This window comes from Maylandia zebra, linkage group LG1, assembly GCF_041146795.1.
Source record: "Maylandia zebra isolate NMK-2024a linkage group LG1, Mzebra_GT3a, whole genome shotgun sequence".
NCBI classification, from domain to species: domain Eukaryota; kingdom Metazoa; phylum Chordata; class Actinopteri; order Cichliformes; family Cichlidae; genus Maylandia; species Maylandia zebra.
This window is the reverse complement of record NC_135167.1, coordinates 26,892,611-26,915,664: the sequence shown is the minus strand read 5'-3', so window position 1 is coordinate 26,915,664 and position 23,054 is coordinate 26,892,611. Positions and strand designations below refer to the sequence as shown.

Sequence of the window (23,054 nt, the reverse complement as noted above, 5' to 3'; positions counted from 1 at the left end):
TGTGTGAGGACGCTGTTTCATGTTGCAGGGCCGCGTTCAGCTGGAAGCTCAAATATGTGGCTAAACATGCTGACCGCGATTCCTGCTGCAGTGTTTAAGCCCTTTGCATGCTATTTAATAAGAGGTTCACACATTAAATTTAGAGCACGACTACATAAGAGCTGCTGTTGTGCGTTTCAGGTTTGCATCACGGTGTCATCCCCGCTGCTGTGTTGGCAGCGTTGCTAATCTTTATCCTGCTGGCAGGGGTAATGTGGTTTCTGTACAAGAGGAGCTCCGGACGTTTCCAGCGGCTCCCCACGCTCGGCAGCGCTTATTTCAGGCAAACGGACTCGCAGGCTACGGAGTCAGATGGAAACGTTCTCATCGCAGACCTGGAGCCTCCCTCGGGAGAGTAGCACGCGTTGACTTGTTTCTTCCTCGAAGCCTCTGCTGTCCTCCCGTGCTCCGTCACCTTGTCACCGTCAGCTACGGATGCCGCGCTGCACTGTAAAACTGTGATGCTGACTCCTCAGGACAGTGGTGAGATGATGACGGCAAGCAGTTTCGAGCGCGTCTCTAGTTTTCATTTACTCGCACCATTTAGGTCACCAAACACTTGCAAAGACACTTGAAGGCCACGGACTAAGAGATCACACAGACCAAGAAGGGACGCTAAAGAGCTTTGGACTTGTTTGAAGAGGTTCCGTTTGATGTCATCCGGGATTTATTCTGTTATGATTTGTAAACAGTGTTAAGGAGAATAATTTAAGACATGCTCTTGGGCTTCTTTTCAGGGCAAAAAGTCACTTTCATTGTCAAGCATGAGTACGATTCATGATAAAATATTCTTTACAATGATGCTTTGTTCATTCAGACTTCTGTTGATGGGTCTGTATGCATGGTACAGTATTTTGTCAGTATTACTTATTTTGTCATTTTTTATTCTCTCATGTGTACGTGCTGTATGTTGGTCATGACCAAATAAGTACTGGGACTGAATGGATTTGCTTGGTTCTGGCTGCTGACGAAAAGAACACAGAGGGATATATGTTTTGCACAGTTTTATTTGTGTTTTAATAAATCGAATTTGGTTGAATGGTTTCTGTTAGTTTCATTATTACTTACTGTACTTTCAATTTGCCTGGTGTTATTTTCTTTGCTTCATCACCTTAAACCCACACTTCCTCTTAGACGGCCAACTTAAAAGATGCCAGCAGAAACCACAGTGAGGTTGTGCATCTCGTATTTAACTATGTTTTGTCTTTTGGGCATTACTATTTTTACCAGAAAGAAATCTAAAAACTTAGATTGACGTGAGGGACAGAGATCAGAGTCCTTACAGACTGCCTGGGGAATAATGTTATTGATATAGTAATGATGTAGGGCCATAAAGGTCATTGTCCTTTTTTATTATCAAAGGAAACCATTCGTGCCTATCGGTTTCCCTTGAATGTTATCTGTTATGTTTTATGATCTCACCCTGAAACAATTTCTTGATAAATTTCTTCACTGTCCTGAGGGCAAACTTTTTTCCTGACATGGTGCCCTTTAAGTAATAATTTAATAATCACCCGGTGTTTTGTTGATCTCTGTAAAACGCACAAACGTCTCGGTGTGTGTGCAGTAATTATCGGTAACGAAGCTGGTGAAATAATAGAGAATAAACAGAAATGAAAGGACAGGTGATCAGCTGTTAGCTGTCACGGGACTTTCATAGTAGATGAAAAAACACCCGAAAGCCCGATTATTCAGGGAAACAACCGAGTGGGTGCGAAATACCTTTCTGGGCAGGGTATGTGAAAGGAAGACGCCAGAAAATAACCAGAAAGTTCACGGTACTTGAGGGCGAAACCGGAAGAAGAACGTCACCACCTTCCAAATTAAAATTTAACGGTTGACTACGTCAACTTTTTTCTTTAGGTTTTTTTTTTTTTTTTACAACACCGTAATTTAAAAATATCCGATTTTTGGCTAAGTATTTAAATTTCTAACATAATTCTGGAACATGTTTTACTCCTTTGTCCTATTTTTATTTTTTATTTAAAGTTTCTCAAATGGGATAGCCTAATATCATTTTTAAACTCGTAATTTGATATGTTTTTAAATGTAAACGTGTTCTAATATTTTTTTAATTGTATCTGATAATACTGATTTTGGTAAAAAAAAAAAAAAAAAAAAATTCAAATTTGACTTGGGGTTTCGCTTTATAATGGAGTTGGTTTCATTTCTTACCATGTTGGAAATACCCCTTTTTATATTTATGTAAATTGCATAATTATTGCATAAACACGGGCCTGAGCTGTAATATTTTATTTTATGTGGATGTGGTTTTACATATAGATTTAATATATAATTTTGACTTCTATTAGAGTCCTTCTGCATGCGCCTGTAGTGTCTGCTAGTCTGATCCATCGTGCGTAGCAGCTGTTTATTTCATAACGCTCCCTCTGAAAGGTTTCTCGTTGCTGTTGTTTTATTCGTTAAGCGGAAGTTTGTTGCTAAATTGACTTGGACTCAGTGGATGACAAGACTTTCAACTGGGAGAACTGGGTGGCGTCGGCGATCACTTTCGCTTTGGAGCTCAGTTATCAACCGGCCTAAACTAAGTGCGCCACGCTCAGAGGAGGCTTTATGATTATAACAGAAAGACTCGGTCGTGACCATGCCGAGTCTATCCAGAGCGCCTCTTTGTCTTTGTTTGTTGATATTGTTGGAGGCAGCTGTTCACTGGGGAACTGGTTCACCAGCTGCAGGTTTAGGTGAGTAGATCCGACACTTTGCTTTCATTTCTGTTCACTTGCCACACTCTCATTAAAGTCGCGTCTTCATTCCTCACTTGGCGCAAATGAGCAAAAACTTCTCCCATAAAAGCGCGAACCTAATTTTTAGGATGCGAAACACTTTTAACTGACAAGATTTTGGATTGAGATACAAACTCGGCGTTTGCTTATCTAGATGAATGCTTGTTTATTATTATTATTTTTACTTTGTTTGCTTGTTTTGTTTTTTGTTGTTTTCTTGCCCCCCAGTGTTATGTCTGACAGGTCAAAGAAATCGCTAACTCATCCTTCCCTCCCTCCCGAGCAGCTCCGTAGAGCCAAAATATCGGCATATTACTGCCGTGACACCAAGTCGAAACTGTACTCTGATAGTATTCCTGCTCAGTTGTTCTTTAGCTTCAGCCTGTAAACATTTACCCAGATCACCTTGTCCCCGCCTACTGTCCTCTTTTATAGTTCCCCTCTCTCAGCATAAATATGAAACTCTTTTATGAAGTCAAATGAATAATTCTCGGTGCGGGGATATTTGTGTGTATATATTTATTATGTATTCATTTAAACGAGTAGTTTCACTCTAATAGAGCTGTATTGGTATGCATTTACACTGCATATATATATTTTTTTAAATAGCATTTTTTTATGTGTCAGTCTCAGATCTCTAAGTGGTGCGTGCCCACATTAATCATGGAAACAAGGTCAAAGTTTGAAACGGTGAGGTCTGCCTGTGTGCAATTAAAACCTGTGAGCTAAAGTGTCACGCTTCAGACTGGTTCAAAGGCTTGGTCTCCTTTGAAAAAGAGATGTTAATCTCGAGGGACGTCCCGATTAAATAAATGAATAAATAATAAAGTTTTTGTCACAGCTGTTAAAATTTAGTGAGACACAGTGAACATATAAGTTAACTTCCATGCAAGGAATGGAATCCAACTCGTTAAAGGTGCTTTCCGGACCTTTTTTTTTTTTTTACAAGTGTCAGCCAATCAGAATAAAGTTGGCTTAGAGAGGCTTCAGGTTTTATTTTGTGCTGAGTCATGCAAAGCTACTCTAGAATTAAGTTCAAAAATGAGGATAAAGAGCTGCAAACATCTTCACTTTAATTATGTCTGAGAACTGGTGACAGTGTGGGAACACAGTAGCGATGAGGGGCAGCCAATCAGAGCAAGGCTGCCTTAAAGGGAGTTGAGGGGGCGTTGAAATGGATTGCTTGAGAAGTGGAATGAACTCAGAGGAAGATAAATGATGATTATTTTTGAACTGTGGCTCATGCCAAGCTACTCTAGCACCGTCTGGGGATTAAAAGTGCAAAGCTAAGCGTAATAAGTCCCCTTTAAACTTGTGTTTTCTGTCCTGTCATCACAGATGAGGATGCTTTCACCATTCAGCACCAGAGCACAGGGAAATGCCTGAGTGCATGGGGTTCAGCAAACCTGAGCCTCGCCACCTGCAACTCAAACAGCAAGTCCCAACAGTGGAAGTGGGGTTCAGGTCAACGGCTCTTCCATGTGGGAACATCGCTCTGCATGGCGCTGGACGTCAATTCCAAGATGTTGACTATGTTCGACTGTGGCTCCAACATCCTGCTATGGTGGAGCTGTTTGGATGGAGTTGTTTATACTGTTTATCAGATGGGCCTGGCGGTCAACAACGGCAAAGTAGCGCTCAGTCGGGAAACTAATGACACTTGGGTAAGAGGAGAATCCCAAGACAACATCTGCCAGAGGCCATACCGCGGTAAGTGTGGATTCCTTTCTCTTATCTAAGAGACAGAATTGCTTACATGGACTGGCTGTTTTCTTTTCTTTCTTTCTTTTTTCTGAATAGTGCTTCAGGAACTAATTTGTCAAGAAATTAGTTAAAGTCAGCTTGTGCTTCTGTTGTGTTCACTTCTTGAACTAAATGTGAAGACAGTCCAGGCTTGTAACACATTACACCTCTGGCTCTTGTGTCACCTGACCATATAAATTCTGCTCCCTTTTAAACACGCCCTGTCAGCTTAATTGTTGTCAGGCCTCTCAGTTATTGCTTCTTTGCGCTGGGCAACAACACAGGGTGTCAAATTCCAGGTGTTAAACTTGCTCTGAAAACGTAGAGTCTGCCTGTTCCGTTTCTTTTGTTTGTCGTTGTGGTCGTGCAATCGTCTGCAGCATGTCTGCAAGGTGCAAAGGCTCCGTAACGCAGACTTTTACTTTCTTTTCTGCGTTCATTCCTGTTTTGATACACATTCCACCGAACACTGCAAGGTTAAAGAAATATTCAGGTAGTGACCGAATGTTTGGCCATAACATTTTAAATAACTGTGTGTTATTAAAACAGTTTAAGCTCTTGATTAAGGACACTGAAGCTTAGGAGGTGCTCTAGAAGTACATGATGCAATACCAACCAGACCTGATCGACTGCCACGTCTGATCCACGTATTTGAAACAGAAGAGCATCTTGTTTATTGTCATTTTTCATGTCTGCAGTAACATTTAGAGAGAAGTTCTTCTTCAAATGGCCCATTACGGTTTTTCTCAAATGCTAAAACACATTTCACAAACGTTACCACCAGGTCCCCCAATGTCCAAACACAACACCCTTCTCTAAAGCTACATAAACACAACCACACCTTCCCACTGCAAAACTCAAACTCCCACACCAAGAGAGCAGCTCGAAGCTGTCAAAACTGTAAACACTATACACAGCATTACACACTACAGCAAAACAATTGAAAACACAATGCTCAATTTGTGAGAAGGTTCTTTGTTCCATAACTGCCAATGCATATTTTTAGAAACTATACAGTAACGGATCGTCGTAGATCTCTGCAGAGGATTAGGCATTTAGATTTGTGAGTTTCATATGAGTAGTATAAATCTATAGGAAATCCTGCATGTACGTACACTACTGTAACACAACTCAATGCAAAAACAGAATCTATTGCACACAACAGTAATCTTGAAAACATGAACAGGGTGTGAAGTTTTTTTATTTACGTTATTCACACCACACACACACCACAATCACTGTGCGGCATCATGTCGCTGAGCTGTTGCTCGCATCTCGTCCGTAATGATGGTGCGAGGTTGTCTTGCTCTCCCTCCTGGACCTTCTCCTCTCCCATGTTGGCCTTCTCCTCTTCCTCGTTGGTCGCTCCTCTTCCTCCTCTCATTTGAACTCCTCTTCCTCATTGGCCTGCTCCTCTTCTTCCAGGGCCAGCTCTTCTCAAAACAAATTTCCCACGTGTGGGACTAATAAAGGTTATCTTATCTTATCTTATCTCCCTCCTCTGCATCAAATTCCTCTTCCCCTGACTCTGCCTTCATCCATTGTGTTTGTTTGGAACCTTCAGCATACTGTGCACTCTGAACTTGCTTTTACATGTGGGTACAGCATTAGCAACAAGTGTCTTCAATTTTGAGTCATTGTGTGTAGTGAATGACGCCAGGTGTGTTCCCTGTGTTCAAAGATTGGTGACTGTGGCAAGCATTTTGCATCACATGGGCTTTCATTTGAGGATATGAGCAGAGTTGTTTTGCAACATGTGTTTTAGCAAGGAAAAATGTGTTTAGATTTATGAGTACAGAGGGTTGTGTTTTGTGAATTGTGTCTTCATGTGACATGTGTTTATGGTACTGGAATATGGTGGCTACATTTAGTAAATGTGTTTAGACTACTGGTCATTTGGGTTACAGGATTGGCTTTTGTGTTTTAACATTTGAGAAAAACTGTATTATGTGTTCAGATCCTTTTTGTGGCAATACAGGAAAATTAGTTTGAGTGCAGAGAGCATGAATATTAAATTCAATCACAATGATGATGCAGACTGAGCTGAAGATGCACTTACATGCTACTTTTCGCATTTAACTGAATCAAAACTCCTTTCTTGGGACTTTGTTTCTTTTCTGTCACTTTCTGTCACTGAAGCAATAAACAAAGCACAATTTTTGCATCGTCTTTGATTTCAGTTTCTCCACAGACTTGTTGGGGGTGCAGGAAGGAAGGGAGACGTTGGCTTATAAACAAGCCTAACCTCCCCTTCTTCACATTCATTTATTTATCAGTATACAGGAATTGATCTAAGGAGTAGGATGAGCTGTCTATATTGGAAGCTCACGTTTGATTGTGTGTATTACGGTACGAAGAAGGTGCTTTGGTGTTTGCAGGAGGGCGTCAAATTTCATCTCATCCGTCGCTGCTGCGAGATGATTTACGAGTCGTCGAAATGAAACGACTACCACGGGCTTGAAATAGATCTTTGACTTTGTTCACTTCTTCTCTCGGTGCAGTCATCCATACCATGGATGGGAACTCTGCCGGCAGCCCCTGTGAGTTCCCCTTCAAGTACAATAACAGCTGGTATCATGGATGCCTCCCCGATGCAGAATTCCCTGGAATGTCCTGGTGTGCCACCTCCTCAGACTATGACCAAGACAAGAAGATGGGACGCTGTCTGAAACCTGGCACGTTGTATTTTTATTTACTTGTAGTTTTAATGGTTTAATGTTTTTTAACTGTTTCTTTATTCACCAGCCACTAACATATTTATTTTTGAGAGCATTTAAAGCAGAAAAAAAATTTGTGTGGTCATTTCCAAATGATGTCGTTGCACAGTTTAACCAACAGGGCGGGGTCAGCTCCATTAATAGTTAGCACTGTCTGCAGCACATGTAGCGGTATAACTTTAGACTCATGTTATATATAAAGAATATATTCTTATATCAACATCAAAATATTTACCCTATTTAAAAAAGTTACCCTAATAATCTTTTTGTATATTGTTATATTAATATAACAGTTCACGTTCATGATATTAATGACTTAAACATTCTCGTTGCACATAAATGTGTCCAAGCTTAAATCCACTTTTATTTGTTAATATTGAATATCCGAAGCTACATGAAACACAAACTGTTGATACTGATACTGTTGTTGTGTCTTTGACTTTGCAGAGGAGGGCTGCCAGACTCTTTTTACTGGTCCAGACGGCGATTCATGCTATGAGTTTGTCACCAACGGTGCGGTGACCTGGCACGAAGCTCTGGATTCGTGTCGCAGTCAGGGAGCAGATCTGCTTAGTTTCTCTGGGCCCGATGAGCTCAATTCTACAATCTGTAAGACTGACTTACTACTAGTACTTCTATTACTGCGGCTACTTCCATAATACAATTAAAAAAACACAAAGGTTTAAAAAAATAAGTACATTCAGATTGTCTTTGTGACAGAAATGTCTCATTTACAACAAAAAATTGCAATAATGGTGACATGAGCAATGCTCGAGATTTTGATTTTAAAAGAAGTATAAATAAGTAATGAGAAAAATGATTCAGATCGTCACTGTATGAGCAGGCCTGTGCTTCTCAAGGTCTTGAACTATTAGTCACACAACCTGGAAATAAAAAACACACACACAGAAACACACTTTTCCTACCTTTAGTCAGTCAGAACTAATCCTTCTAAAACAATCCTGTCGTAATGTGAATATTTTCTGTACTGTGGTGATTTCTAAATGACTTTATTTAAAGTTTCTTTCTCCTTCCTTCTATCGCTTTGTCTTTTATTAGTTTATTAGTCTGCTTCTCCTATTTAGTGTTCCTTGTGTGACAAGTAGAGACGTACAGAAAGGAAAAGAATCTGTGAACGACTGCAAACTTTCAGTCTAAATAAGTCCTGGGATTTTTGTTCTTACTTTTTTATTTCTGAATTTTCCAAGTATGATGTCATAGAAGCCACATATTTTTCATTTCCTCAATTTGTTTTATTTATGTCCTTTGCTTCTTAATCGTCATTCTTTGGGATTTTCAGTGGATGATTACAAAAGGGTGAACTGTAAAATGTTCGCCTATACAACCCCATTTCCAAAAGAGTTGGAGCACTGTGTAAAATGTACATTAAAGAAACTGAATTTAATGGTTTGCAAATCTCACAAAATCTTACTTTATTATCATCAGCCTGCAACTGGATGCATGTGATCTTCAGGCCATCTTTTTGGAATTGAGATTGCATCTAAAGAGTAAATGAAACAGCTGTGGAGGCTCAAAGTTCCAACTTGATGATTGAAACTGCATTAGACTTACAATTTCCTTCATTACATTTACTTGTCCTGTGTGCTGTGGTGTTGCATTGTGCAGTGTTGGACGGCCTTGGCAGAATGCCGGAGAGGATGTGGATCGGCCTTCACCAATTAGATACTTCTCAAGGATGGCAGTGGTCAGATGGCTCTCCTCTCTCCATGTTACGCTGGGAACAAGGTAACAGTGAATATGAATGTATTTTTCACCTGTTACTTACTACTCATTCTCTCTGAGAACTGTGCTGCACATGTTCTCATTTTGCAGCCTCGTTTGTAGGCTTTGTTTCCACAAAACCAGAATAACACAGTTTCACTTGCCAGAAACACCTGGTCCTCTCACCACACCAAATCTTGCATCAACGCTGTGTTTCTGCTCGTCTATGAAAGGGAGCGTTGGTGTCGGTCAGAGAAACAATGAAACTAGTGTTGTGAAGAAACCCACTGTGCCACACACTGTGACACTGGGACTGCTAATGTTGTTGAATGACCCATTTACAGTACTGAGTAATGCCTGCTAGCTTTTGTAATGTGTATTTCTTCTTAACGAGAGCAAGCATGAATGTAGCATGAAGTATATTGCAGTCATTTAGTTTTCCATTGATATAAACTCTTTGTGATTGCTCTCATCAGCAAGATTGTGCTGGATCAGAGAACTCTGAACTTCTATGTAAAGCACAGTTGATATGCTAAACTTTGAATGATACCCACATCTCTTGTCCTTCTCGCAGTGACTGTTTATTTTTATTGATATTTGTGTGGTTATATATGTAACAGGAATGCCCTCCACCTCCATCATCATTCTGTCAGACTGTGGAGTCCTGAACTCCAAGAACAACTATGAAACGATGGCGTGTAACAGGCGGCTGCCATACGTCTGCAAGAAGAGAGTCAATGCCAGTGAGACAACAACAACAGGTGAGCTGGCTGCTGACGCTCAGCAGTTACACTTCTATTGAGTCATACTTACAAAAAAAAAAGAAAGAAAAAGATTTGAGCGCCGATTTGGTTCACCACATATACCGCAGGGCTTGTTGCGGCAGTCTGGGTTTGGTTTGGGGCTCTTTGTTGCGTTTCTTCCCCCGCTTTCTTTCATCGCTTTCCTGTCTAAATCTTCACTGTTCTGTCAAATGAATGTAAAAATAATGTGCTAATCCTAATGGCCCTGCTAAGCTGTGCTGATACGCAGTAATGCTTTTGAGATGAATTCTAATGTTAGCCTGCTAATAGGTTTACAATAACAATGCTAACAAGTATTCTTAGTTTAGTTTGTCAGCTTGCTAAGGTCTCAATAACAGAGGGCAACTATCTGGCAACTACCACATACAAAAGAAAGATGTATATTTCCCAACTGACCAGGGGTTGCAGCAGGTATACAGCGCTGCACCAAAGATCTTTTCGTGATTGCTTTGACTGCTAGCAGATTGCCACGGTTGCTGATCGTTTGTCTGGAAGTCTTATCAGACTGCAAACAGTCTTTTAAATACTTCTCAGACATCGAAAAGTATAACGCAAACTGGAAATGGACAACATTTGTCTTCAAAGTCAAAGCTGAACCTTTTGAAATGTGCTGGTTGCAGTGGGGAAGTGTTGTAGAGTTAATGGCAAGCATCTGAAGACAACTTGGCATCTTCCAACTGTTGGCAACTAAGGCAATCACGATCTGTTGTTGGTGCAGCACCCTCTTCGTAAACATTTTCAGCCCAGAAGCTTTATGACCATCTGCCCAGCCAGTAGTCAGCGAGTGTTTGCAGACACGTTGGTGTCTTTTATGCAAATAATGGGTGAACACAGTAATCTGCTAGCAACCAAAGCAATCATAACATTTTTAGTGCATTTCACTAAGCAGCTGGCAGCAACCTCAAGCATCCATTCACCAACAGATTGGGGAATATACATTCTTCCTTAACATAATACAATAATATAATAAGGTTGAGCCTCTTCTGTCACTTTTTTCTCACAAAATATTTTCCTTTTTTTCTTTCAAAGTAATGGTTTAAGGATAATACAGCACTGTGGATGTTGTACAAAATATGAAGCCCTCTAAGTTAAATAGCCTTGATCTAAAACGCCCAAATCCCCTCAAGGCCTCTGTGTGACTTGACTTCTCTCTACAGATTCTTTTGTCTATAAAGAAACGTTGTGTAAGGATGACTGGGTGCCGTGGAACGGACTTTGTTACAAGTTGATGGAGCAGCCAAAGAACTTCAACGCTGCCCAGGAACAGTGTAAAGCTGAGAATGGAGTGTTAGCCAGTTTCCACACTATTGACAGCAAAGAGATGATCAGCACTAATTTCCACGGAGGTAAAACTGTCCAAGTTTCTCTTGTGTTATAAATAATTTTATAATTCATATATTAATGAGTCTTCCTAACATGTTCTCATTTTCTCTATTTATGTACAACATGCATTTTTTTATTTTATAATAGAGCCATACAGTTAGTACTGAAGTATCGTGATTTACACCCTACTGCCTTATTTTTGATGAGAATGATTTCCAGGCCTATGCTTTCACTGTTCGAGTCAAATTTAAAGAAAGCCTGAAATTGAAAATGTTTGTGTGTGTTACTGCTCATCAGATGGCAAGACTTTAGATGTGTGGATCGGTCTGGTTGGTGTTGGCACAAACCCCACCGTTTTCAACTGGACGGACGGAGCACCCATCACCTTCACTTACTGGGCTCCATCACAACCGGTCCAGCCCACTTCGGATACCAGCTGTGTCTCGTACACTGGAGAGGTCTGTGTGTGTTGGTGTAACACACATCCACTGTACTCAAGCCTTGTGTGCACATTTGTGTATGTACTGCCAAGAGCATTACATTTGTCCTGTTTGAGGTCTTACAGAAACGCACGCTGTCTGTTTTTCCACAGTTTCATAGTTGGCGGATTGAGGATTGCACACAGATGCTGGCCTTCATGTGCCAGAGGAAAGGAGAGGTCAATGAATCAGCAGCACAGGTCGGATGTAGCTCGAAAGATGTGAGTATTCTCGCAAACAGCAGTATTTTACATTTCCTACTAAATGTGTGGTGAGATACTTCTACGCCTCCACACCAGCAATTAAATTTCATATGTTAGAAGGATGTAGAACCCATGCATATGTTTGGTGGTGTTATAACGAGAGCTTACTGTAAGGGTCAGATGATTTTTATGGCACTATGGAGTCATAAAGGAGTTGAGAAGCAGATGTCGAGCTCTATTGGCAGCTGTTGCGGATAGAAGCAAATAGATTTGTAAACTGAAAACAAAACTGTAATCCTTGATGGTGGGGGGGGAAAACACTCATGCGACTGTTGACAAGAAATCCTGTTGCAAAAAACAGCATGCATGTCATAACTTGAATCGTGAAAGAGACGTAGTTCTAGCTTGCAAAATATGACTGTTTTTAACTGACCAGGGTTGGAAGAGACATGGAAACTCCTGTTATAAAGTGAACATGACGCAAGTGTCCTTCAAGGACCGTTGCTACGTCACCATAAGAAACAGGTAATCAAAAGGGTTTTTGTTATCAGTCCAAAAGATGACCTATATTACATTTCTGTGGTTTTGCAGTTAAAGAAACTCACTCACATTTGACTGTTCTTTCCAGGTTTGAGCAGGCCTTTATTAATAGTCTGCTGCAAGAGACGGCAGGCAAGGAAACTCAGTATTTTTGGATAGGGTTGCAGGACATCAACAGCACCAGAGAGTACAAGTGGGTGAGGGCAGAGGGGTCGACGGATGTGGCAACATACACCAACTGGGGCGTGTTTGAACCAGGTACAAAGACTTGGGGCTAATGGCTAAAGTATCTGTATATAAAATGTTATAGCAGACTATAGTGTTACAACACATTGTATTTAATTGTGAACCTCTAATAGTAGTTTCTTTATACTGTGGAGGCTCAGATTTACTGATTTTTTTATTTTTTTTCTCGACCATTTAGGTTTTTAGAAATGTGAAATTTACCAGACACACTCATATATTATACCCCTGTAGCTTGGTCATTAACAAAGAGCCTGCCATGAAATGAGAAGGCTATGACGTGTGAGCCTAAAGTTTGATGAATCTGGCCTTTATAATCAAAATCCATACCTAGTGTAAATATGGCCATCCCCCTTTTTATATGTTCCGTATACGCTATTCAGAGAAATGTCTGTGCACCTCAGAATACTCGCTAACATGCAGTCAACATAATAAAAAATGATCTAGTTCTTAGCATTCCTTAAAAAGAGGTAAAAAAGAGGTAAATACAAGCCAAGATGTTTACATTTTTCCATTATTTATTTAGCAAAAACAAAGCCAAGATGCAGAAGTGGTATAAAAATCAAACCACTTTTAGCAGCAGTCACTTTGAAGTAATTATTATTTGACTTTACCAGTCTGCCATGTTGGTGAGGAGGAATTTTGGCCCATTCTTCTTGACAGCGTCGCTTCAGGCATTTGTTTATACACAGCAGTCTGAAGGTCCCACCCAGCATTTCAATCAGGTTGAGGTGTGGATTTTACCAGGGCATTGCAACATCTTGAGTCATTTCTTTTTCAGTCATTTCGTTGCAGATTTGCCTCTGTGCTTTGGATTGTTGTCCTGCTGCATTATATTATTTTGGGACAAGCTTTAGCTGTTGGACAGATGTCCTCATATTTGACTCTAGATACTTTGATATGCAGAGGCGTTCACGATTGACTCAATGATTGCTAGCTACTCAGGTCCTGTGACTGCAAAACAAGCCCAAGTCATGACGCCTCCACCACCGTGCTTGCCACAGTTGGCATTCTGTTGATGTGCTATGTTTGGTTTTCACCAAACATGGTGCTTTGGATCATAGACAGATATCTTTACTTTGGACTTGTCTGTACACAGCAGATTGTTCCAGGGGTCTTGTGGCTTCTGGCTTGATTTTGGTGACTGTAAAGATAAATGATATAAATCCCTATTGGGTGGTATTGGTTACACCAAAAGATGCAGAGCTGAACTTTCTTTTACTTCTATCAGTATCTTATATGTTTGTGTGAGAATATATGTTATATATAATCATATATGTTATAATAGATGTTTAACAAATGAAGACCCAAGTAACTTAATCGACTGCTCCACCACAATATGTCATAACATCAATGAACTGGTTATCGTAACAGACACAATCTACGTAATAAATGTCACTTTTAAAGATTGAATTTCATTTTGCTTCATTTTCTTTATAGATCGGCAAGGAGGGTGTGTTGCAATTTCCACTGCAAAGCCTTTGGGTAAGTGGGAGGTGAAGAACTGCACTCTCTTCAGGGCCGGCACCATCTGTAGAAAAGACCTCATTACACCTCCTGCCCCAGAACCAGAACCAAACCTTAATGCATCGTGTCCTAATGGCTGGGTGTCCAGGCCAAACATCAAATACTGCTACAAGGTGTGTGTATGTGTGTGTCTCTTTAAACAGCACCAATAAGAGATGGCTCTTTTGTTTTGGTTTTGGTTTTTAGCAAAAGTGAAAATGGTTGTAAGTAGGAGTGGCAAAAGCACTGCACTGATTTTACATTTTGAAGTCTTTTTACAAGGCTTCAAGATCATTTCTCCTGAAAGGAAGTAATATGTAGTTTGGTTATAGCTAAACTGAGTTTTTTCACAATCTACACCATCTAAGCTGTCTTAAATTCTTCTTTCACCTTGGCAGGTGTTTCATGAAGAAAGGTTGAGCAGGAAGCGCTCCTGGGAGGAGGCCATGAGGTTCTGTCAGGCTCTAGGAGCCAATCTTCCCAGTTTCACAAACTTGGATGAAATGAGAGCCCTACACTTCATTATGAGAGAGACTATCAGGTAGGCACACAATCAACACAAGTTGTGTTTCCTGTTATAAGTAACAAAGGACTACTGTCATGCATCACTGTCACAAGAAGTGTCACATCATTTATGGAAGTCACAAGTCAAGCACAGGAACACAATACTATCTAAACTATTGTTTGTATACCAGCAGAAAGAAATGTATTTGTTTTTGTCACATTAAAGAAAAAAAATTGCCCAAATTGAATTATTAAAAAAAAAAAGAGCAAATGAGGTTTCAAAATTGTGAAAAATGAGCATCATTCCTCGCTCTGGATATCTCTGGGGTTGTGTCTGTTAAGATTGCTGATTGACAGCTCTCACATGAATCTCCCTGAATCATGTTCTACTAGAGGTTTCTTCCTGTTAAAAGGGAGTTGTTTCTTCCCATTGTCACCAAGTGCTTGCTCATAGACTGTCATCTACCGGTAATTCTTGCCATTTTCTCTGTGTTATTGTAGGATCTTTTGTAGGATTTCAGCTGACTGTTTTTGTGAATTGGTGCTCTATAAATAAAACTGGCTGCTGAAACCAGCAGGATAAAGCCCGGTGAGAGCTGGCTCACCAGTAATAGCGGATTGTCTGTAAATCTCATCTTAGTTAGTGAAAATTTCCAAGTGTAAAGTCATTATTAAAGAGACAGCTGTCAGCGTGGCTCTTCTCAAAAGCAGTTCTGTTCTGTATTCATAGAAAATGTATGACCAGTTGCAGGAAAAAGGCAAATCTGTATAATCAGGCCCCATCTTTTCCTAAAGAGCTCATAATACTGGATTATCCCAATAGAGCACTTAGTTCTCAGACTGCTGGCTCCCTTGCGGCTTCTTGAGTTAACGGTAGAATGGAAGGCAGAGACTTCAGCATTCACATTGCTGGGGTTTTGCCCAAACACTGTAGGGTCTTTACCCTACCTACATTATAAAATGTGTGAGCCTATATTAGCGCTATATAAATTTGAATTAACTGGCTAGTTAACCATATGGTAAATGGCCTGTATTTGTATAGCGCTTTTCTAGTCCGTAAGGACCCCTTTACACAACCAGTCATCCACCCATTCACACACTGGTGATGGAAAGCTACATTGTAGCCACAGCCACCCTGGGGCGCACTGACAGAGGCGAGGCTGCCGGACACTGGCGCCACCTGGCCCACTGACCACCACCAGTAGGCAACGGGTGAAGTGTCTTGCCCAACGACACAACAACGAAAACGGCTCCAACCGTAGTAGCTCAAGTTCTATTAATAGAAACACTAATGCTAAAGTGGTGTAGCATTTACAACAGTTATATTGTTAATGGCTTGGTCATGCTGAAGAATCTGTCCTTCTATAGTTTTCTGTTTTTCTAACATGTACAATGTGTCAAACTCATGTCTGATAGTGTGATTGTTGGCAGGAGTCTTTGGAACTTTCCTGTATGAACAAATCAATATTCGTTATGGCTTTAACCTTTATACACACTTCAAACAAAGAGTGTGTACGGGAGGTGGTGGGGTGTGTACCGGCAGCCTTTTCTTTATCAGACCGGCACATCTAGTCGCTTTAACGAGGAGACGACTTGTAAACATGCTGCTTCGTCTTCGTGGGAGCATACCTAAGAGTTCAAACTTGTCTCTTTGCTCACATAAACATTGAGCGCACTCGGCTCGAGCATTGAAATAAACACATACCATCTCCGGTCTCACATTTCGCACGTTGCAGTTGAGTCAGCGAGGGGGGAGAAATAAAAGCTTACGTGAAACATCAAACTGTCTTAATGTTTAATTCTAATTATTATCTTCCTACTTGAAAGAAGGCTGGTTGAGTAACACAGTGTCCTCCTCTTCTTGCAGTAATAACCGGTACTTCTGGATCGGCCTGAACAGGAGAAACCCCGCAGATCGCTCGTGGCAGTGGAGTGACGGCCGGCCCGTGAGCATCCCAGCTCTAAACACACGTACCCCAATTTTTGTAAAATCTGGTGGAGTGTTTCATATCATGTTTGTGTCTTTAATAGGTATCTCTAGATATTTCATACAGAAATTTCTACGAGGACGATGCGTACGATCGGGACTGCACTGCATTCAAGGTGGGTCGCTAAACTGAGACTTTTAATAAAGATGGAAACATTTGGCTTACACAGTCGTGTGCTTTTCAGAATCTGTAGTCTCTATCCTTTCTCTTACAAAAGCTCAGCATTAAAAGTTGTTTCATGTTGTCAGACACAAACAGCTCCTGCATGTTTTTTTTTTCTTCTCAAACAGACAGTGAACATGATCTGTGATGTCAGAATTGTGTTGCCGATTTTTGTTCATTATTGGTGATGTTTGTGCAAAACCCATCTGTGTCCTCAGACAATGACGAACAGCTTGAAACACGTGTTTTACTATCTGCTGCACGACTTGCCTCCCATACCTTTCTACCCCAGACCCTTTCATTGTGACGCGCAGCTGGAATGGGTCTGCCAAATACCCCGAGGTGAGCTTATATCTGTGACCAATGACGTATAGTCTGTGTGTGCACCAAATAAAGGCTGGTACTGGTTTGGGAAGAGCTCAAAACACTCATTAAGCTAATTAACAGGAATTTGAAGGTCCACAAAGTGAAAGAGTCATTTGTACAGCAGTGATGTCTCCGTATAATTTAAAAACCTGATGGACTAAATCTACTTGAATTCTTTGTTTGATGTCTCAACAGGAGTGACACCGAAAACGCCAGAGTGGTACAATCCCGGTAATGCCCTCATCATCATTTGTTCAGTGTGATTGCGTCTATCATTGGCTGTAGCTCAGGTGGCAGAGCAGGTCAGCCACAAACCAGAAGGTCGGTGGTTCGATCCCAGGCTGCCTCCTGGCTGCATCCCAAATATCCTTGGGCAAGATACTAACCCCGTATTTGCCTACTGGTGGAGGTCAGAGGGCCCGGTGGCGCCAGTGTCCGGCAGCCTCGCCTCTGTCAGTGCGCCCCAGGGCAGCTGTGGCTACAACGTAGCTTGCCGTCACCAGTGGGTGAATGACTGAATGTAGTGTAAAGCGCTTTGGGGTCCTTAGGGACTGAGTAAAGCGCTATATAAATGCAGGCCATTTATCATTAGTCTGACTTTTTTTTTTTATTCAACTTTTTCTTCTTTTGTGTTGTAACGTTAGAGTTGTTTGTGTTGTTTTTCAGATGGGCATCATGACTCGTCCATCTTTGTGGATGGAGCAGAGTTTTGGTTTGTTAATAAGCCACCGCTCAGTTTTCAGGAGGCGAGGCTCTTTTGCGATTCAGAGAACGGCACACTGGCGGCTCCAACTAGCACCGATGCTGCTATTAAAATCCAAAATGCAATATATACAGTAAGTGGCACACTATTACAAGTGGCAAACAACATCATCAGAAATGTTTGATTGAAGTTTTGATTTTATTTTGAAATATTGGACTGTTTATTTGAGACAAGCATAACAAGAGCAGCATTCTCATTTCCTTTTGCTCCTTGAGGTCCCGCATTAACATTGATGTTGAGGATGAGGTCCTGACTTTGACTGGGCCGTTGCAACACTTTGATTCTTTTCTGTTGTGGATTTGCTGCTCTGCTTTGAAGCATTGTCCAATTGTTTGACCCGTTTTGGGCCAACTGAACAAGGCTGTTAGAGACGCGGAGTCACATTTAACTCTAGAATACTTTGGTATACAGAAGAGTTCATGGTCAACTCACTGACAGAAAGGGGCCCAAGTAATTCAGCCCTCCACCACCGTGCTTGACAGTTGGTGTGTTTATGGTGCTGTGGTTGTTTTTGACCAGATGTGAATTCTGGCTCTTCTCTCCAAAGGTCATTTCCCCCAGATGTCTTGTGGTTTGTTCAGATGCAGCTTTGCAGTCTTAAACTGTATTTCCATGTTCTCCCAGCACCTGGTTGCTACTTACACTCTTAAATGCTATAGAGACAGTAAGGTGGTACTTAGTTCTTCTTCATTTTAAGCAGATATCGGTATGAATCAGCAAGTTTTGTCAGGCAGGGAAAAAATTAGTGCTGGAAGTTTCCTGATTCTAGTTATTTCATCCAGTCAAGCTTGAGTAGGCTTCAACTGCACATAAATTGTCTATGCAGAGAACTAAAGAAGGATCACATTTGCTGAAATACAACCTTGAAACCTCTGTTTTTGTTTCTTGCTTTGTTAAGATTTTTCATAATCATCATTTATAAAAATCTAACTAATAATAAATGGGCAGCTAACAATGAAGAAGTCTGATCACAAGAGGAATTCTTCCCACTATATTCAGGTTGTGAAAAGCTGTAAATGGATAACAATATGAATGACAAATCTTCCAGCGCTAAAACGGCAAAAAAGAAAATGACTCATTTATGGAGCACAATATACGGTTAGCTACTCACAATTAAACAGCAGTTTCAACACTTTTTTTATTTATTTAGAGAAAAAGGGGGCATAAGTCCTATTAACCTGTAACAACTGTGATACTTGCTTCTAATAAAAGATATGTGTCAACATCATACTTCTTAGATACATACTTACTAAACACAGTAAGGAATATAAGTCACCTCAGACGTTGATACCACCAATTTCAATTGTGTGACACTTAAACCTGCATGTTTTAAACAGATATCGGATTCCAACAAGCAAAGCTGGTGGATTGATATGAGCCAGCCTGGACGCATATTCCCTATGACGTAAGCCAGTCTCACACACACCTTTTTGAACTTGTATAGATGTGGTAAAATGTGATACTGAGCTTCATTGAAATTCTGTTTGGTTTAGGTACAACTCTATTTTCCATAACCATTTATTTCCCCTGGGTAACTGCACCTACATCACTCCTGAAAGTGTCTTTCCCGGTGAGTAAACACCAGAGAGTTTGTGTAAGGCTGAGAATGATTAAGGTTTTAAATTTGTTGTGAGAACCTCTACGCTCATATTGTGCTGAGGAGCAAAGAGCAGTCATATCAAATATTTACCTGCTAAAAGTTAAATAACTATTGTGTTAAAAAAAAAATCACATTGCTTTTAGTGCAATGAAATCATTGACTTTTTTTTTTCCCAATTAAAAACAGTGAAAACCCGTTTCAGCCAAATTACATAGTGCACGAGTGACTTCTTGCTTATTCTCTCCTTACACAGAGCTGTGGGGTACCCTTACAGTCACTACTTCTAACACTTATACACACATTTACTGTCCTATTTAAACTTGCAGACTCTGATCAGTGCTCACGGAGGTTACCGTTTGTGTGTGAAAGAGTGAACACGACATTAGTGGAGAAAAAACCCCTGGAGCCTCAGCCTGGAGGACTGCCCTGTGGGAAGGAATCTATCCCCTTCAGAAATAAAGTCTGACACATTTATTACATACATATTACATTCTTGTCATTTTTTACAAGTCCTAAGTGATTAAAAATCAGGAAGCAATGATAGTTGATAGAAGAAAGTCAAATCAAATTTACTACTGCAGTTTCATAGAGAGGATTTTAATTATATGTTTTAATGTTAATGCTTGAGTGATAGAACATTGGTTGTAAAATTATTTCTGACAATGTGGCTTTTTTGCCATCAGTCGCGTATTTTATTTATAGATTAGTAACCCCGTGCCTGAGTTGCACTAATGGCATTTTCTGCTGTAGTGATTATGATGCTGGTGTCTTTTTGCAGTGCTACACGCTGATGAAGAATTCAAAACCTTTTAACTTCAAGGGTGCCAACGAGGAATGCCAGACAGTAAAGGGAACCTTGGTCACCATCTCCGATCAGATTGAGCAAGGTGAGAACGTTAACATGCTTCTCATGACGAGCTGAAATATATTTGTTTGACAAAGTTTTGTAGTTTATGAAAAGCGTGACAGAAGTCCCCAAGAGTGTAAATGTGAAACTCCTCGGTGCAAAATATTATACAATTCATATGTGTAACAAATGTGTGTTTCAGATTTCATCAACACCCTCCTGATGGACACAAAAGACATGGACAAAACATGGATTGGTATGAAAATCCAGAACAGTGAAGCTTCATGGATTGACAGTTCTACAGTGAACTACATAAATTTTAACCCTCTGCTTCTGGGCATGCACAAGGTCGTGGCTTTTCATGTAAGTAAATTGCTTCAGCTGATATCTCTTTTAGGCGCGCCACATATTTGACAGACGCCTGTATTTGTACAGTTATGAACCATGACTGCATTATCGTAATACACCCAAATCTCCAACTACCTTATTTTCCGGACTACAAAGCGCGCCCGAATATTAGCCGCACAAGCTAAAATCAGGGGAAAATCCTGTTTTGTACATACATTAGCCGCACCTGACTAAAAGCCGCAGGTGTTTCAATGTTGACTTATATGTAAGAGAATATGCACAAAGGGAATTGTCAGGAAAGAGATGGCTGTTTGGAGACACACCCCTTTTATTAATATTTTGAAAAACAAGTTATGGGTACATATTTGCATATTTGCAAATGAGTAACAAATGTAGTACATAACAATAACCTACAGCACACCAGAAAAATAGATTCGGACTACCTTTTAGGCTCAGGTGCAGTGACACGGCTTTAACAAGAAGAAAAGTCAGTCATTCACCACCATCTTTCTCTTCTTCCTGCGCTCTAAAACCACCAAAGTCCTCTTCTCCAGTGTCGGATACAAACAGGCTCAGGATGGCTTCGTCATCCACTCTCAGCTTCCCTCCTTCGTTGTCACTTTCAAAACCAAAGAAATCCTCGTTGTCAGTGTCGGAGTCGAACACCCTCTGAAGGGCCGTGGCGGTGTCCTCCTCTCCATCATGCAGCAGTGCAGCCCTTCGAAATCCGTTGGTGATCGTGGATGTTTTCACACTTTTCCACGCTGTCAGAATCCACTGGTGGAGTTGGGCATAACTTGCTTTTCGCAAGTTTATCGCCGCTCATCATCCACACCTCCCACTGAACGCGTAGCGCTACTTTGAAGTTTGTTTTTCGCACTACTTCGTACGGCACTACGTTGCCTGGCGGACGGACATGTGACCAACATACCACTCTTGAACCCCGATACTGTGTGTCTGATCACATGCCCTTCCACCAGGCAACGTAGTGCCGTACAACAGCGGAACAAACAAAACAAATCATCTTACGATATCACAAAAATCCTGGACAATCCATAGAAAAGCCGCAGCTGACTAAAAGCCGCAGGGTTCAAAGCTTGTGCAAAAAGTAGCGGCTTATAGCCCGACAATTACGGTAATTATTTTAATGCAAACTTCAGATGAATTATTTGCTTTGTGTCTCTTGATAGCCATGGGATCTGGAGAGTTTGGATTTGTGCGTGTTCATGCTCCATAACGGCAAGTCTGACATGCTGGGTACCTGGGACTACACCAGCTGCACAAAGATGCTAAATGTGGCTGTTTGCCAACACTATGCAGGTGAATCTCTACTCCTGTCACTTTATTATCCAAATCTCATCCAAAACATGCATGTTTATCCTGAGATTTAATTTTATGAGTGCTTAACTCGTGAACTTTGATGTACCTGATGTGATAAATCCTGATAAATGAGCAGCAAAAACTGCAGTAGGGCTCTTTTTAGAATAGTAGTGTAGGGGTTAATGTTATTAACTGAGACATCCATGGAGCCAAAAAAAAAAAAAAAAAAAGCGTGGACCTTCCTTGCATGTCGTTTCCCATCGCTCTCGCCTATAATTTCCTCTCGTATCTCTACAGCAATCTCTCCATTAAAAGACAAAGTGCAAAGCAGATACATTTCTGTGTCACAAAGGCACAGAGAATCAGGTCTCTTGCAGCCCTGTCATGAGATGATAAAAGACATGTATTATTTCTCATTTCAGATAAGCTAGAGGAGCCACAGGTCCCCATGAAGCCTTTCGTTGTCAATAACCACACCGTGCTGCTGCTCGTCAAAAATCTCACCTGGTTTGAGGCTTTAGAGGAGTGCAAAAAAAACGACATGGACCTGGCAAGCGTGGCTGATACCTACATGCAATCCGTCCTCAACGTGCACGTGAGCCGTGCAAAAACACCCATGTGGATTGGACTCTTTAGCGAAGATGTAAGTGGACCAAAAGGGATTTCTGTTTGAACTCATCACTTGTACAGTCCTTAAAATGATTTCCCGTCTCTTTTGCACTCAGGACGGGAACCACTACCACTGGACTGACCAAAGTCACACTGTGTTCAGTCGCTGGTCTTCTGATGTCACTAGTGGCCAATGCGTTTACCTGGACACCGATGGCTTCTGGAAAGCCACTGAGTGTCTGGACAGTCTAGGAGGTGCTGTCTGCCACAAACCAAGCAGTAAGTGAGGATATAGTAATGGCTGCACATCAGTGCAAGGTCCAAAAAAACATAGATTAGCGAGTTTGGTGTGGAAGAACTTGACTGAAATGCACAGAATCCCAACTTAAATGTAACAGGACACCTTTGGGATGAATTAGAGTGGAGACTGTGAGCCAGGCCTTGTTGTACAACATCAGTATCTGAACTCACAAATGCACTCAGGA

General features: G+C 40.9%; 2 protein-coding genes across 3 annotated transcripts in view; both read left to right on the top strand.

Moving 5' to 3' along the window:
- pla2r1 (phospholipase A2 receptor 1) overlaps positions 1 to 1,083 on the top strand; it is a 32,051-nt gene extending 30,968 nt beyond the window's left edge. For both annotated transcript variants that reach the window (XM_014412423.4, XM_004543388.6), the window contains one exon: positions 181 to 1,083. In XM_014412423.4, coding sequence (XP_014267909.3) covers positions 181 to 398 — 218 coding nt within the window. In that variant the 3' untranslated portion in view covers positions 399 to 1,083. The remainder of the gene's footprint in view (positions 1 to 180) is intronic.
- A 1,341-nt stretch (positions 1,084 to 2,424) lies between these two features.
- ly75 (lymphocyte antigen 75) overlaps positions 2,425 to 23,054 on the top strand; it is a 29,375-nt gene continuing 8,745 nt past the window's right edge. The window contains exons 1-26 of the mRNA XM_004543386.6: positions 2,425 to 2,741; positions 4,122 to 4,493; positions 7,028 to 7,201; positions 7,691 to 7,852; positions 8,870 to 8,989; positions 9,586 to 9,726; positions 10,926 to 11,114; positions 11,389 to 11,549; positions 11,684 to 11,791; positions 12,210 to 12,298; positions 12,402 to 12,571; positions 13,997 to 14,196; positions 14,461 to 14,603; positions 16,434 to 16,512; positions 16,598 to 16,669; positions 16,935 to 17,058; positions 17,278 to 17,313; positions 17,749 to 17,918; positions 19,183 to 19,250; positions 19,339 to 19,415; positions 19,772 to 19,905; positions 20,224 to 20,332; positions 20,495 to 20,655; positions 21,831 to 21,960; positions 22,383 to 22,603; positions 22,686 to 22,848. Of these exons, the coding sequence (XP_004543443.3) occupies positions 2,645 to 2,741; positions 4,122 to 4,493; positions 7,028 to 7,201; positions 7,691 to 7,852; positions 8,870 to 8,989; positions 9,586 to 9,726; positions 10,926 to 11,114; positions 11,389 to 11,549; positions 11,684 to 11,791; positions 12,210 to 12,298; positions 12,402 to 12,571; positions 13,997 to 14,196; positions 14,461 to 14,603; positions 16,434 to 16,512; positions 16,598 to 16,669; positions 16,935 to 17,058; positions 17,278 to 17,313; positions 17,749 to 17,918; positions 19,183 to 19,250; positions 19,339 to 19,415; positions 19,772 to 19,905; positions 20,224 to 20,332; positions 20,495 to 20,655; positions 21,831 to 21,960; positions 22,383 to 22,603; positions 22,686 to 22,848 (3,670 nt within the window). The 5' untranslated portion in view covers positions 2,425 to 2,644. The remainder of the gene's footprint in view (positions 2,742 to 4,121; positions 4,494 to 7,027; positions 7,202 to 7,690; positions 7,853 to 8,869; positions 8,990 to 9,585; positions 9,727 to 10,925; positions 11,115 to 11,388; positions 11,550 to 11,683; positions 11,792 to 12,209; positions 12,299 to 12,401; positions 12,572 to 13,996; positions 14,197 to 14,460; positions 14,604 to 16,433; positions 16,513 to 16,597; positions 16,670 to 16,934; positions 17,059 to 17,277; positions 17,314 to 17,748; positions 17,919 to 19,182; positions 19,251 to 19,338; positions 19,416 to 19,771; positions 19,906 to 20,223; positions 20,333 to 20,494; positions 20,656 to 21,830; positions 21,961 to 22,382; positions 22,604 to 22,685; positions 22,849 to 23,054) is intronic.